Raw genomic sequence first — 16,328 nt, forward strand, 5'->3', positions numbered from 1 at the left:
GCTTTCCTTCTGAAAAGGACTGTAAAAAGTGGAATTACTTCTCAATGGCACCATGATGACGTTCTGCTCTTCCTGCTGCTCAGCCTCGGTGGGCGAGGGGCGGGAGGCGAGGACGCAGGTTTCTTTAAAGGCAAAGATGACACGGGATGCTATCCCTCAGGAAGGAAGGAGGAATGAAGGAGCCGCCGGCTTTGCAGGGCACAGGCCATTGGTTATTGATGGACCCTGCTGCACCCATGGCAGGTTCTGCCCGGCTGGTGGAAAGATCCAAGGCAGGTGTGGAAGGCTGGAGGGGCGCAGCCCCACTTCAAAGGACAGGGGCCAGAGACCCAGCCTGTGGGCACGAAGGTGCCTTAGAACAGCCAGCCCTGAGCTCGCGCCAGCCTGCCGCCGAACCCAGGCTTGAGGCTGGTCGTTCGCTACACTGCCCGCTTAAGATCTAACTGCCACACAAAGTTATTCTCATGTCTTTTATCCTGTAACTTTTGAGTTCTTTCTGAGGCGCGGGAACACCTGCTCCTCTCCAGAGACGTGTTAACCAGGGCTGCTTGCCTGGTGGTTATTCTGCAATAGAAGCAGGTGAGGAGGTTTTTTACTTCCCAGGTCCAGCAGACCTTCCCTCTGAGCTGTGACGCGGTGTGAGGCCACCCTCTCCCCCAGCTCACGTGCCGAGCGTGAGGCAGCGTAGAGTGCTGCCCGCCTGCAAGCAGCCGGAGTCCCTTCCCAGTTCTGCAGAAACTGCTCCTTTAAAAACAAGGCCCACACAGCATTCAAGTGTAGGTTTCTGGGTTATACTCGGGTTGCATCTAGAGCTTGGGGCCGAAGTCTTTGTGCCTAGAATATGGTTTAAAGGGCCCTGCCCTTCCCTTCCTGTGGCTGTTTTTGTAGTGGTCTGTGCTGGTGGATCAAAAATGATGCTGTACAGAGAAGAAAGCTGCCTCCCTGTTGGATGCATGGGTGGGGATGGGCGTAATATGCCAGCCCAGGAAGCCTGAGGGTGATCGTTGAAGAGACACAGGTAAGTGTAATCAGTTGGTTCTTAAAATGGTCCTCATGTGACATATGGCCCTGGTGTGTGCAAGTATGTAGGGATGCAAGTATGGTCCCTGGCTTTGGAGAGGCCGAAGGTTTTGAAGACGAGCTCAAGGCAGGTTTTTTTATAGAGTTAACAGTTCAGAGTATCCCTTTCCTATATGACAAGTCAGACCAAGACATGCATTTCCCAAGTTCTCAGATTTGGGGCCAGTCCTGGTCCATTGCAGGCCCCTCTGAGCACCATCCACTTGGAGAACTGGGATCACAGTTTGAGATCCTTCCTGTTGTCCCTGAACTAGATGTAGCCAAAAGCCCTGCTCAGGTTCTCACTGTCGCCTCAGCTTTCTTGGCGCTTCGTGGTCTGACTTGGAGGAGGATGTCTTCCCCCTCGGACAAGAAGGTGGTAGGCAGGGATTAACGCAGTCTTCCTGACCCGTGTGTTCCCAGATTTTCACGGGCAGGAGCGAGCTTTGCTGACCAGCGGTGGAAGAGGTGGTGGGTGGGTGGGGCCTGGGCTGGGGCCCGGGTGCGCTGTCATGGGCCTGCCCACTTTGATTTTACCAGTGGGCCTGCTCCTTCACTGGCTCTGCTGTTGGGCGGCCCCACTGACTGGAGGAGACACCTGCCTTCGCCCTTCCCTGTAAGTTTCTTGATCCTTCTTCCTAGCAGAAAATGTGGCAGCAGATTCACAGATTGAGCTTAACCCGAATTCCTCCAGACCTGACAATGATTGAGTGACCAGGAGGCCCAGCATGGGGGTGGGGGCTGTGGGGGAGGCCCTCACTTCAGGCAGAAGTGTCCTGGCCCGCAGTGGGGAGTAGCCTGCTTCTCCACCTGCTCACACACAGCACCGACTGCAAGAGCAGGGGCTTTCTGCATCCAGAGCAACCCCCAACCCCTGCCCCCCCACCCCCACCTTTCCTGCCAGGAGGAGGCCTGAGTGGTTTCTGACCTCAGCCAGGGACACCACCCTTGACAAGGATCTGTGGTCTTGGTGCTGGGGGCAGGGCCTCCCTCCTGACCAGGCACATCCTGAACATCATTGCCCAAGGCTGGGCCTGGGGCTGGACACTCACTAGCCTTTCAGCTTGAGTTCATCCCCTCCCACCATTTCAGTTCTTGGGGGAAAAACAACTCTTAAGTGGCATTAGGTCACTGCACCAAAGGAGCTCGTGGAACAAAACAAGGTCACATCAGTTAAACTGACCAAGTCTGGTCTCAGCCCGAGGGCCCTCAGTGGCCCTTCCGGGGCCTGACTGGGGTTCTGTCCCCTGCTGGAGGCCTCTGCAGCTGCCTCAGGACACCCGCAGTGACCCCTGGCCACCCCTGCTGTCCACTCCGTCCACGCGAGCGGCCGAGCCTGCAGCTACCGTGGGTCGGCTGTTCAGGTTCTACACTCAGCTGGTCTTTCTCCCGTAGACTTCTTTTAGATTCCACACAAAGTTCCTTCCCTAAGACTTAGGTCGCCTCCAGAAGGGCCAGGTCAGGACCAGGACCTGGGATCCACCTGGGATCCCTCCTTACTATCTCTCTGCCCCTGGGGCTTTTTCAAGGGTCCTTTTTCCCTTTTGGCACAGGCCTTTAGGATCCCCTGTAAGGTTCAATCACTGTGAACATTAGAGGCTGGGCTTTAATCCTGTTCCTTCAAGGCCCCAGGGCTTTAGGCTCATTTGCCAATCTCTCCTTAGCAAATGACAAGTTTCTCAGTATTTTCCTCCAGGAAGTGTCTTCTCACTGGATGCCTGACAGCTCTAGGTCTGACTCAGTTTCCCTCTGTTTAGCATGAGTCCATGGGTGCTGCAGTCCTTTATCTAGTGACCCAGCCGGCTGGACACGGCGAGCTGGAACTTACCTGGAGCGCCCGAGGGAAACTGCACTGCTCGTCCCTCCAAGTTGCTGGTCTTGCCTACAGAGTAAGTCCAGAGATGTCAGTGTTCTCAGCTTTTTTTCTGATTCCCCCACAAAACAGTCCACAGGTTTGAAATGTATTTACATTTTTATTTAGGAGCAATCAAAAGATTTAAAGTACCATTTCGGCCCATTTCAAATTGTACAAGCAGTTTGGCCCTGTTCCCCTCCCTTATCCAAATCCACAGATATAAAATCTAGGAAATGTGCAATTTGCATCTTAGAAATAGCAGCATCCCCACAGGGGACCTTGTGAGGCCTGGAGACTCAGCCCAGAGGGCAGCCCCCTCCTCCTGGCCCAGCACAGCCGCCGTCCAAAGGCAAGTTCCAACTTTCTGTTAAAAACACCTTCCTGGGGTGAGGACTGCGCTTCCGCCAGGCCTGGTGACAGCCCGCGTGGGCCTGTGCCTCCCTCGACGGAGGAGGAGGGCTCTGGACGGACAGAATAGGGCAGTGGCCTCTTAGCACCAAGATGATGGCTGCTGCGGCGGCTCCAGGGCAGGAAGCACACCTCCAGCCAGCTGCCCCTGCCCTCCCAGCCTTCCTCCCGCAGCCGCCCTCGCCCGCGCTCAGGGAACAAAAGGTCTGTGCTGAAGACCAGCCCGTGAGTGGGCGGCAAAAAACCAGCCACCAGGGAGGCAGACAGACCCTGCTTGCCTCTGGCAACCTCTGGCCTGGCACAGAGGCTGCGCTCAGTGCACTTTTAGTCGACTGCACAGACAGGGATGAGGGGGTCTCCAACAATGATGGCACAGTCCGGCCCCCTGGACACACTGAACGAAGTGGTGCTGGGGAGCTGGGCAGGAACCCACTGCTCAGGGGTGACCCCCTCTCCCATCAGCATCACCCTACAGCCTGTGACCAGGCTGCATCCACCCATGGGGGCGCTGGCTCTCCAGGCCACAGGGGCAGCAAACTGGATGGGAAAGCTGGTGGGGCAGGACCCAGGGTGAGGGACAGCGTCCCCGAACACGAATCGCAGGACAAGCAGGCACCCTGAAAGGGTCCTGACTGGGAAGGACCAGACTGTGGGCCTGCAGCTTCCTGTCCTCTGTGACTCCTGGACTGTCCACCTCCCGCTCCAGTCACATGGGGGCCTTCAGACCGTCCCCTCACCGAGGGGAGGGACAGACGTAAATTAGCCTCAGCTGAGAGATGCTTCTCACCTCCCCTGCCCAGGGGGGCAGAGCGGACTCCTGGAGGAAGACGTGCTCTCCAGGTAAACGCCCAGACTCCCCGCAAGAACCTGCCTGCCAGGAGACACAGCCAGAGGGGCTTGGCCGGGCGAGGACAGCAGGGGAGGGGCTGCACCGATGCCCAGCGTCCAGCAACCCAGGTAGGACTCAGCACCTGGGAGAGCGGGAGCCAGGCTCACCCTCATCCGCAGAGCCGCCAGCGCCAGGCGCCCACCCGCTCTGCCCTCTGCCCCCTGCCCCACGCGGGCTCCCACTGTCGCGCTCCAGTCTGGTGCCGGCCAGGACCTCTGTGCAGAGGAGGCCAGGTGTGCACGCCAGTCACAGGTTTAAGAGCAGGCAGCCTGTCCTCTCCAGGCAAGCGCTCCTCTGCTTCTCCTCCCACCCAGAGGCCAGGTCAGCCCTGAGGGGAAGCTGCATCTGCCCTCACCTCCCTGCCCCCAAGTGTGACCAGAGCTGGGGACACAGATTCCAGCAGAAACGAATTGCACACGAGGCCCGTGGGTTCACCTAGACCTAGAGCCAGGCAGCAAGCTCCATGCTACACAATCACTTCATCCTCCACTCCGCATCCGTTCTGTCTATTGCGAGGTCTTCTGTAGCCACCCCAGCCCATGTCACCCGGCCTGGCTGTTATGAATGGAGCCAGGACACGCACGGGGGGGACCCCAGACTGAAGCCCTGCTTGGGGAGGGGACTGTTGAGCAGAGAGGGGGCCCTGCTCACCCCACGTTTTCCGGTGTTGGCGCTGCTGTGCAGGCAGATGCCCTCTAGCCCCCAGGCATGGGCAGGCAGGTGGGGAGGGTCTGTGCTCCTGGGAACAGAAGCAAAGGCAGCGGGTGTGGGAGCACAGGACGGGGGGCCAGTGGCTGAGAAGAGGACACAGCCCGCGAGTCCTGACCAGGGCAGCTGCTGGCTTCGGCCTGCAAGGGCTGCCCGCGTCCAGAGGCCTTTTCTCTAGCACACAGCTGAGCCTTGCAGTTTAGTCGTCACACAAAAGGTAAGACCGGCACCCCACCCCAGGATGAGTCTAAGCATAGCAAAGGGGGGAAGGAGCTTTAGGAGGAGCCCAAACTCCAAGTTTTATGATTTTTTCCTTGGCTGGCTCGTCTCTCCTGCAAAGTGCATTTATCCACTTGGGCTGCAATCTTTGAATGGACAAAAGCCGCTCCAGCTGGAGGAATTTGGTCCGAGAAGAGAACAGGGAGACGAGGCAGCAGGGCCTGGGACAGGGCAGAAGCAGGGAGCTGTCAGCAAAGATGTGCACACAACGGCTGATGCTGTGCCTCTGCAGAAGGCAGCCTGGCGCCCAGGGAGGGGACACAGGACCTGCCACAAGACCTGTGTGTGGGGTTCCCGACAAAGTCCGAGTCCTGGCTCCTCCCACAGACTGAGCTGGACAGAGCCCACGGCATCTGTTTCTTGGCCCGGACAACACGCAGGGCTTCAGGTGGGAAGGCCTCCCGGGCCCGTGAGTGCCTGCAGGTGCCACCTACGCCACCCACCCTCGCCCACCTCCCACCTGTGCTCCCGACAGTCAGCCTTGAAAGGAGCTTGGGTCACACAGGGCCACCCTCCCCAGGTGCCACGAGTGCCCCAGCCTGGCTTTCCACTTCAGGACCCCAGGACTCCCGACAAAGAGAGCCCACTTTCCAAATCAAAAAGCTCAATAGTCAAGAAAATCCATAATCAAAGTATGAAAGTATATGTAGCATAAATCCAGGTTTCCTGTATCAGAATGGCAATCTGGTCTCACCTGTTCAAACTAGATCTACAACCCTGTGTAAAAAATACAATAAACCAAACATGTACAAGACAGGCAACAAGAAACACTGACATGGTTCACCATCTCTGACGAGTCCGAGTGCAGACAGAGAAGAGGGGAGAGATTAGTCACCTTACAAAAATGGGCTTTTCTTCAGGAGAGACTAGCCCCAGCCTACTTCCCTCAACTCTGCAGCCCAGAGACTGCCTCCTACCCGAGGCAACATCACAGTCTACCCTCTGCTGGGGTGCAAACCTGCGGTGGCCCGCCTGGCCACGGGGCCTTCCCTCTGCACCCCGGCTCTGGCTGCCGTGGGTGCGTCTCTGCCCAGTTGGCTGTGTCCCTGCTTTTGCCCCCAGGGCCCCAGGTATCTTCAGACACCCATCCGATGACCCAGCTATCTCTGTCTCCTTCAAGCATGCAGCCGAGCCCCCACCTAAGTCACTCAGATCCAAGAGCCCGGGAAGGAGGGTCTGGTCAGCCTGGGTGGTCTCACCGCCTGGGGTGGGGGGGGGCAGGTGCGGCACATCCTGGCTGTCGGGCAGGGCCTGCGTCTGTGAGAAGACCTGCCCGCAGGTAGCACTGTGACTTTCCCACCTTTTAAGGACCAGCTGGTGCTGAGGCGGGGTCACTGTGTCCTGCATGAACTTGTCCACCATGTGATTTATTTTCTGTGCTTTGCTGTTTGGGTTGTAAATGACATGTGAATACAAAAGAAAAGCAAAGATCCTCTCTGAAGAGACAGCCCTCGGCTGGGGCACACAGGGCTCTGGGACACAGCCATTGGAGCTGGCTTCGCACGGCGGCCCCGCCCACCCCCAGCACCCACGTGCCACCACGGTCTCATGTGCACGCCAGGTGTACACGTCACCAGGAAAGCATCAACTGAGCATCCACTGCATATGGATATATGTGAATTAATCTGCATGTACATAAACACTACAGGAAAAGTTCCAGGCGTCTGTTCTCTGACAGAAGGCAACCACTCGCCATTCTTGGCGATTCCCCACAGAGGCTTTGGGGCTAAGTAGCTTCACACCCAACATGAAAAGGACACAAAACCAGGCTGCAGAGCGCGCCAAGCCCTCACAGGCGACCTGTTTGTCAAAGGAGAGGCGGTCCCTCATGGGACGGGCGAGTGGGAGAAGACACTTGGGCGGAACAGTGGCGCTGGGGCTTTTGGTTTCCACAGAAAAGCCTCTCCCGGAGGCAGAAGGGGCGAGCACCACCTCCATGCTGGGAGCCACGCCCATGCGGTGCCTGCCTGGCCTGGTTCTGGGGGGCAGGTGAGGAGGAGGGCCGTGGAGAAATACCCCTAGTATTTCTCACCACAGCCCCTGCTGTCCCTCTGGGGTCTCCTGATGCTGCCCACTGGCCTGGGCCCAGGAGGAGCACCCAGGCCTTGGTGCTCTGGGCAGCAGGGGGTTTCTGGGAGCTTCACTCTTTACCTGCTGCTTGCAGAGCGGCTGGTCTTGGGGATACAGGGATTTACTGCTGAGCACAGCTTTGTAAGCAAGTTTCTCAGGGTTACAGAGGCACCTCTTCCTGTGACTTTTCTCAATTAACAAAGCGGATATGATGGTTCAGCTAACATAGAGGTCGTGTTTCCACGTTCGGGGATATAAATACAGAACTTTAAAAACCTCACAAGGACCTGTCCAGCCAAGTCCAGCACACCAGCCAGGCCCCAGGTGTGGGGCCAGGACTCGGACTTTGTCGGGAACCCCACACACAGGTCTCTGTGCTGAGGACCACCCCGGCTCTGATGGTTCCGAGAGGCCCCCGAGCCCCATCAGTTCTTGCTCTGACAGGCTGAGCCTGGGTCTTCCTTCCCAAACCAGAGGCGGCTGTGGAGTGAGTATCGACAGAGGGCTGTGGAAGGCCCCCAGCGGCTGTGGTCTTCACTCCCATCGCCCATCCCTGTTTCTCTTGTCAATTTTCCTCTCTAAAGATGTCTAGACTGAAAAAACAGCGGCACATAGGTCAGGACATCAGGCTTGACCGGTGTTTCTTTAGTCGATCTGATCACTGAAGAGTTATGGTCCATGAGTCAAACTCTATGAAAAAGCAGAACTGCTGTAACAGCTTACGAGAGAGTGAGCATCAGACACTAACCACATACCCGCTCTGTTTATTAAACCGCCGGGAACACAGGCTCTGCAGTAATCATCCCAGGAGGCGAGGCGAGCCCACTGTGCGGTTTGCGGGTCACCGCTGAAAGGGCCAAGGTCTCTTCAAAGGCGCTGCCTTCCTCGAGGACCACAAAGGAGGCCCGTGGTTGCAGATGTGGTGACCCCAGCCCGACCGTGGAAGGTGTAGGCACGCGCGGCCCAGCGATCTTCAGAGAGCAGACACGGGGCATTTCCAGAGATGATGTAAGAGACCGTGGACTGCTAACCAGAGTTTCTATGTAATAAAATTGTCTGCAATCTGACGTTTTACTAAACGTGTATAGGCAGATTTATATGTTAAAAACTTGATTCTGTGTCTATGAATATGAAATCTGAACTATTTATTCACTGGAAGGCAAAGGAGAAGTCCTACATTGTGGGCAGGAGAACTGGCAGATGCGTCTCCCCGCTCGCAGGCGGTGGCGGGCTGGGTGGTGGCAGGCTTGGCTGCATGGAGGCCTGTGCAGGCCAGGGGCTGGTGTGGCCTCGGCCTGCAGCAGCAGAGAGGGGCTGGGCCCTTCCAAGCGGCGGCAGCCTCCCAAGGCTGGCCGGTCCTTCACAGCCATCAGTTCCCGTTCAGTCTGTTTCTGAGGAGAAAACACAGGCCTGTCACCTCCACGTGAAGCACCAGAACGGCCCGCCCTCCCACGTCGGGGACTTCATCCAGAAGCTCGGCCTGCCCAGCAGCCTCCCTGCCCTCCAGCCCGAAGGAAGGTGGGGCAGAGGACAGGATGCTGGCCGCACCTAGCAGGGTCTGGAGCCTCCCTTCGGCAAACCTAGGCCTGAGGCTGGGCTGGGAGCCTGACTTTCAGGCCATAAACCCTTGCCACGCACCGCCTCCCCTTCCACTGCTCACTCGGCAGGGCTGCTTCCTGACATGTGTCCCACTGATGCCTTCATCTGTTGTGGGGCAGGGAGCGGCTGCAGAGAGGGCCTCACCCAGGATGCTTGCGGGAGGTGAGGGGGGGATAGTGTTGAGGATGGCTCAGAGGAACCAGCTACAGAGAGACCAGCCCTCCCTGTCCCCCTGGATGCCTGTCTCGGCCAGAAGAGGACGATGCTACGAAGGCATGGCCAGCCTGGCCACCCCTGCTCTGACCCACCCAGGACACCAGCTCTTCACTCACAGTTGGAGTTACCTGCTGAGGGGAGCCAGGGCTGGTGATTCAAACCCATTTATCCCAAATCCAGGTTAGCATTTTTAATTGTGGTCAAATACACATACCATAAAATCGACTGTTTCAACCATTTTTAAATGTACAGTTAGGTGGCATTGAGCATGTTTCATAATCTTTGTACAACAACTACCAGGCTATTTCCAGCTATAAGAATATAATTCAGGGGAATAGCAATTGAAAAAAAAAAACTAAATAAATTAGTGGGTTCTCGCCCCAACAGTCTGCCATTTTGTTGGCAGAGCCAAGCCAGGGGTGGGCAGGCCTGATGCTGGAGAAGGTGCCTGAGGCAACCAGGCCTGTGGGCCCACGCCTGTTCCCTGGTGCCCGTGACACCCGCCGTGGTAACCCCATTGACTCATGGGGGCCTGCAGAAAACAAGGCCACGTCCAGAAAAACCCAGGCCTGGAACCAACTTCTGAAAGCCCACAAATTACAGAAGCTGAGAATTCAGATACTTCCTTGGTTTCCACAGCCTCCCATAAAGAGATCTGAGAGCTGGACCATAAAAAAGGCTGAGCACTGAAGAACTGATGCTTTCCAATTGTGCTGGGGAAGACTCTTGAGAGTCCCTTGGACAGCAAGGAGACCAAACCAGTCAATCCCAAAGGAAGTCAACCCTCAATATTCACTGGAAGGGCTAAAGCTCCAATACTTCAGCCACCTGATACAAAAAGCCAACTGTGGAGAAGATTGAAGGCAGGAGGAGAAGGGCACCACAGAGGATGAGATGGTTGGATGGCATCACTGACTCAAAGGATACAAGTCTGAGCAAACTGGGAGATGGTGAAGGACAGGGAAGCCTGGGGTGCTACAGTCCATGGGGTCGCAGAGAGCTGGACACGGCTGAGCGACTGAACACCACCTTGCTCCTGGCCAGCCTGTGACAAGGCCACCTGTGAGGAGGGTGGGGAGAGGAGGGAGAGGCCAGGAACTGAGGGGTCAACACCTGAGAAAACCAACACCGGATAATGTGATGTGTCTGAGGCGTCAAACTGTCTTCAATAAATAACCTTCTAAAGCTTTCTTTCAAGTACTAGTGTCCTGATCCAGAGAAGCTGAGAAACAAATTCAAGCTTTGGATTCTGTATATCTAAGACGGAAGAGGAGTCTCCATGTCCTCTACATCAGGAAGAAATACAGAAATGCAAGGTACAGGATTTTTCACCCTTTAAAAAACAAAAAGCACTTCATGTATCTAAGGTCAGTGGAAGGCTCCCTCTGCTTTTGTTCCCCACTTTGGGTTGAATTTCCTCATCAGGAACAGACAGGCCTATTTTGTCTCCTGCCTGGTAGCTTGTCTGGCTCAGGTGATGTTCTAACTTATTCTCTCCTTTGGCTAAGAAATGATTAGAGAAGTGTGGATTCACTGGTGGATTAGCTGCGCTCCTTCCTTTCCCTGCACATGTTTAACAAACGCAAAATGAAACAGACCCAATAGTCAGCCCTTCATCACAGATGCTCGAATGGGTTCTGCTGCCTGGTGTCCCTGGAAGCAGCCAGACAAGGTGGTCCTGCTGTCAGAGAGCCTGAGAAACAGCAGCTACCCCAGCCCTAGACTCAGCTCCCCGCCACCCAGCGCCCTGGCACCCTCAGAGGGCGGCACAGTCCTGGGGGGCTCCTTACCCAGCTGAGGTCCAGCCTGGGGACTCTGCGTGTCAAAGGGCTCTGCGCTGGCCTCAGGGGTGCTGGGCTCCCACAACTCACTGTTTTCAGACACCTCCACATAGGCATCACCCAGCCCTTTGTGAAGGGCCGCAGGGTCGCCGGCGCAGGGGCCCTGGCCCTCGCTGCCTGTGTCGGCCACAGCCCGGGTCTCCTCACCCATCTTCTCGGCAAACCACTGCTTGACCTGCTGGGCGCTCATCTGGGTCTTATCGCACAGGCTCTGCAGGTCCTGCTCATACAGCATCCTGTGGGTCACGTAATAGTCCTGCAGCAGCTCCCGGTTGCCAGGCGCAATGACTAGCAGCCCGGGGGGGAAGTTGCCCCTCTTGTAGTCTTCGTACCACTTGAGTTGGCCGTTCTTCAGGGCGTACCGGCTGTCCCCAAACCAGCGCACCACCTCGGGCCGCGGCAGGCCCGTCTGGGCCATGATGGAGTCGTAGTCCTGGGTGCTGGGCCACTGCGTCTGCACGAAGAGCTGCCGCAGCAGGTGCCGCTGCTGGGCCGTCTTCTTGCAGCCCGCCTTGCCCGGTGGCTGCTCCGCCAGCTTGCCGGGCGCCTCGTCCTCAGGCTCGCAGACGCCCAGCCCCACGAGCTCGCCCTTGCCATTGGCCTCTGTCACCCGCAGGTTCTTGAGGTTGATTTTGATGGGGCTGACTTTGCGTTCGGCCAGCGAGTGGCCACTGGGCGCTTCTGGGGAGCCATTTTCCCCGGCTAAGCCCTCCTCCCCCTCGGTCTCAGCGGCCTCCTCCTCCCCTGGAGAAGCCCCCTCCTCGGCCTTCTTGGCCTCCTCGGCACTCACTTTTTTCCGTCTCTCTGAAAACCAGCCATCAATCTCCCTGCGGGTCATTTTGGTCTCAGTTCTCAGGCGGTCCAGCTCTTCGTCCAGGGGAAGGGGGTTTTGTGCAAAACTGCTCTCCAGGGCTCTGAGCTGCTCGGGGGCCCGCTCCTTGTATTTGGTTGGTGTGAAGTCGGGGGTCTGGTGCCAGGACTGTCGCTTGGCAGAAGGCGGGGTGGCCAGGGTGGCTGCTGTGGGGAGGCAGGTCACCTCGGGGGCCTTGCACGATGGGGAGAAGGGTGCCTCGGGCGCAGGGTCGACGAGCAGGGTGCCGTGCTCTCCAGGCAGGCCAGCCCTGGAGCCCTTGAGGTTCCGGCAGTGGTACCTGCGGTCGCTGAACCACTTGCGCACCTCCCGGGTGCTGAGGCCTGTCACCTGGGTCAGATGCTCCACTTCGCTCTGCCCTGGGAACTGGTTCCGACAGAAGCTCCCTTTCAGAGCTGACAGCTGTTCATGAGACTTCTTGTTCTTGTAGATGCTGGCATCGAGGAAGGCTTGGGAGGTGATGCTAGGGCAGGCTGTGAGGAGCGACTGGGCGGCGTTTACCACCTTCACGGCCGATGTCGTATTTGAACACACGGTGTTAATGGGTGCGACAGCGGGTGGCTTGGGGACAGAGGTGACTGCCAGGGGGAGAGAGGAGCTGGGGGCCTGCAGCCCATTGGCCATCAGAGGCTGAGTGACCAGAAGTCCCCCCGCCGCGCCCTCCGGCTGCCCCACCACATGCCCGGGCAGAGCGGCCTGGATGAGGTGCTGGGCGTCGCCACTGCTGGCAACCAGGGGGGCGTTGAGGACCGTGATGGTGGGCTGGGGCACCGGCTGGATGACAGTGTTGAACATCTTTTTCCGAGCGTCCTCAATCTCCTCCGGGGACCAGCTGATGCCCTGCTTCAGCCTCTGGGCGGTGAACCAGATCTTGAGCTGTTCCTCCGGGTACTTGGTGACCACAGTCAAATAGCAGAGCTCGGCTTTGGTCGGGTAGGGGAACTTGTGGAAGGAGTTCTTCAGAAAGCTGTTGGAGTCCATGGCCGCGTTGTACGTGGGGATGCTGCTCAGCGGGATCATCACTTTGGGGAGGGACCTGGCGGTGGGCAGGGGCTGCTGGGCCTGCGGGGGTGGCTGCTGCAGGGAGAGGAGCTGGGCGATGCCCGCAGGCAGCACTGGCACCGCCCCCAGCAGGGGCCCGTTGGCTGAGTGGGGGGGCTTCGTGGGGTTGGTTGAGGCCTGGCTGATGGGGGCCACACCGTTGACAAAGGCGTGGTCCCCCTCTTTCACCTCCGTGTCCCCAGCTGGAGGGTTTGGTAAGGCCTCCCCGGTGGGCTGGCTGGGCACATTCTCCTTGAGCGTGTGGATCTTCTTGGCTTCAGCTTTGCCTTTCATTATCTTCATGATTGGGGTCTTGGTGATGATGATTTCCGCCTGTCCATCCGTCCCCTCCACGTTTGGCTCCCCTGACAGGTCAGGAGGGCTGGTGCCCTCGGGGACACTCTGCTCCACAACCATGTGATTGTCTGGCTTGGCCACATTCCACACAAAGCTGGCTTCCCCCGAGTGACACTTGGCGTTGTGCAGAGAAAGCCCCTCGGGAGTTTTTGCCAGAAAGCTGCATTCAGTGCATACAAAGCTTGGGTCTTTGTTAAAGTCTGTGTGCTCTGAGCTCAGATGTCCCACAAACTGGGTTATGTCCTGGGATCTGAAGTCACAGTATTTACAGGCATACGCGTAGCCGTCCAAGGTGCTCCGGTGCCCGTTGGCAAGCGAGGGGACATCGGGACCACTGGCGCTCTGGGTGGCCTCGGTGCTGGTGGCAGGCGCTTCCGGGGGCGGCTCCTGGGGGGGCCCCTCGGGCCCGGGCTCTGCGGGCGGGGCCTCGGCACTGGAGCTGGGCAGCACCACGGTCTTCACAGGGATCATACACGGGGTGGTGGACTTCCTCTTGCTGGCCATGATGACCGTCGTGCTGAGTGATCAGTGGGCGACAGCTCCTCCCGCTGGGGGTCTCACAGCACGGCTTCCAGCTGCTCCATGAGGCCCAAAGGAACAGCTTCCGAGGGCTTCTTCAGTTGTTGCCAGAAAACAGGTTTTCCCTGTTAAACCTGGGGAGGAAAAAAAGAGAGGTGAGGCTCTCCCGAGCTGCGTGTGTATCCCCGATTCCCAGACACTCTGCTGCTTGCCTCCGGTCACCGGGGCCTTCTCCCGAGGAAGGCAACAGCACCTTGGATGGAACATTCCAATCGGGAGCCCCTTAAGCACAAAACAGTGCCCCGAAGAGTGATGTGGTTCACCCCGACACCACGGGACAGACTTCAGCCATGTGTTTCTGTTTTGTGTTTCCCTCTGTTTGCTCGCGTAAAATAACTCAGATTTGAAAACGACAACAACAAAAATAATCCTCTTCTGGACCTTCAACTGAATTCTGGCCATGTCAGAGCGAGAACAAAAGATCCTAGTGTAATTCTTGTTTAAATGTTTGGGCCAATAAGGGTTTTCTTTTCATAGCCTTCCCACACGAGCGCAGGACGCCGCCTCTGCCTCTCCGGCGCCAAGCCCAGAGGCCACGTCGTGGCAGCGTGTGTCCTGGGGAGAGGGCACTGCTGCCCGGGGCTGAGGTCTGGGGACCGGCCTCCCCTGCCCTGTCACCCCGGCTCCAGGCTGCGGGAGAGGGACAACCTTAGAGTTACTGCCTGTACCCCGGACTCCTGGTGCTCAGGTAAAGCCCAAGGTCGGAGGGTCAGAGAGTGCACAGACGCAGTTTGTGGCCCGGTGACTGTACCTCTCTCCCTGGGGAAGAAGCCCCTTGAGTGGCTTCACCTTGGGTGTGCGTGCGACCTGTGACCTTGTATTGGGCTTGCTTTTTATTTCTTCTGGTGCCTTTATTGTTTCTTTAAAAAAAAAAAAACAACCCTGAAAGCTTTGATCCATTTGAAATTTATTTCAAAAGCTGAGATGATTTATTTACATGTAAAGTACTACTAATTCTTTCATGAGATGCCAGGAGAAAACTTTCTGTGATGTCTATTATTGATATTAACATACCACCACAATCCTCATTACCTTTCTTTCAGCAAATTGCAATGCTGATAATGACTAAAATAACGGTTATTCTAACACCAGAATCGTATTATCATCAGCGTTTAGATTTGATATAAAAGTGTAAAAAAAAGGTAAATTACCTCCATGTAAGTTCTTAATAAATAAACACAGCAAACTACTTTTTTTTCCCTTTAACATCTGGCGATCATGATGATAAAAAATAACTGCTAGTAAAAAAGAAAGTTGTTGTGAGAGAAGGATAGACATACGCCCAGTGCGCCCACTTGCCACCATTTCCTCCACTGAAATGTTACGCGTCTTTTTAAAATGACTTTCTGTGCCTTAAAGGCTGCCATCAACAAAGTGAAAAAGACAAACCACGGAATGGGAGAAAATATTTGCAAATCGTATCAGATAAAAGGGCTTATAACTGAATCAGAAGAAGACAAAAATCCAATTAAGAAATAGGTAAAGAATTTGAATAGACATTTCTCCAAAGCAGGCCTACAAATGAACAATAAGCATATTTAAAATGAACTTGGGCTTCCCTGGTGGCTCAGTGGTAAAGAATCCACCTGCTGATGCAGGAGACATGGTTTTGATCCCTGCTCTGGGAAGATCCCACATGCCGAGGGGCAGCTAAGCCCATGAACCACAACTCTCTACAGCCCAAAAGCCGAAACTGCTGAGCCCACGTGTGGCAACTACTGGAGCCCACACCCTAGAGCCCAGGCTCCGCAACAAGAGAAGCCACCTCGATGGGAGGCCCATGCACTGCAGCTGGAGAGCAGTCCCCTCCTGTTGTAACCAGAGAAAGCCCCTGGAGCAACGGAAACCCAGCACAGCCAGCAATGAATGAACTGTTTAAAACTGCTCAACATCATTAGTCATGCAGTTCAGTTCAGTTCATTCGCTCAGTCGTGTCCGACTCTTTGCGACCCCATGAATCGCAGCACGCCTGGCCTCCCTGTCCATCACCACCTCCCGGAGTTCACTCAGATTCATGTCCATCGAGTCGGTGATGCGATCCCGCCATCTCATCCTCTGTCATCCCCTCTTTCTCCTGCCCCCAATCCCTCCCAGCATCAGAGTCTTTTCCAATGAGTCAACTCTTCACATGAGGTGGCCAAAGTACTGGAGTTTCAGCTTTAGCATCATTCCTTCCAAAGAACACCTAGGACTGATCTTTAGAATAGACTGGTTGGATCTCCTTGCAGTCCATGGGACTCTCAAGAGTCTTCTCCAATACCACAGTTCAAAAGCATCAATTCTTCAGGGCTCAGCCTTCACAGTTCAACTCTCACATCCATACATGACTACTGGAAAAACCATAGCCTTGACTAGACAGACCTTTGTTGGCAAAGTAATGTCTCTGCTTTTGAATATGCTATCTAGGTTGGTCATAACTTCCCTTCCAAGGAGTAAGCGTCTTTTAATTTCATGGCTGCAATCACCATCTGCAGTGATTTTGGAGGCCCCCCCCCAAAAAATAAAGTCTGACACTGTTTCCACTGTTTCCCCATCTATTTCCCATGAAGCGATGGG

The 16,328-nt window shown here is 56.2% G+C and overlaps 1 protein-coding gene across 3 annotated transcripts in view; it reads right to left on the minus strand.

The window, feature by feature from the left end:
• Positions 1-3,012: 3,012 nt before the first annotated feature.
• ZHX3 (zinc fingers and homeoboxes 3) overlaps positions 3,013-16,328 on the minus strand; it is a 115,297-nt gene continuing 101,981 nt past the window's right edge. For 2 of the 3 annotated variants that reach the window (XM_069548556.1, XM_069548557.1), the window contains exons 3-4: positions 10,874-13,846; positions 3,013-8,659 (exon numbers count right to left, since the gene is read on the minus strand). In XM_069548556.1, coding sequence (XP_069404657.1) covers positions 8,649-8,659; positions 10,874-13,697 — 2,835 coding nt within the window. In that variant the 5' untranslated portion in view covers positions 13,698-13,846 and the 3' untranslated portion in view covers positions 3,013-8,648. The remainder of the gene's footprint in view (positions 8,660-10,873; positions 13,847-16,328) is intronic. The other variant, XM_069548558.1, reaches the window with a different exon arrangement.

Source organism: Ovis canadensis, chromosome 13 (assembly GCF_042477335.2).
Source record: "Ovis canadensis isolate MfBH-ARS-UI-01 breed Bighorn chromosome 13, ARS-UI_OviCan_v2, whole genome shotgun sequence".
NCBI classification, from domain to species: Eukaryota; Metazoa; Chordata; class Mammalia; order Artiodactyla; family Bovidae; genus Ovis; species Ovis canadensis.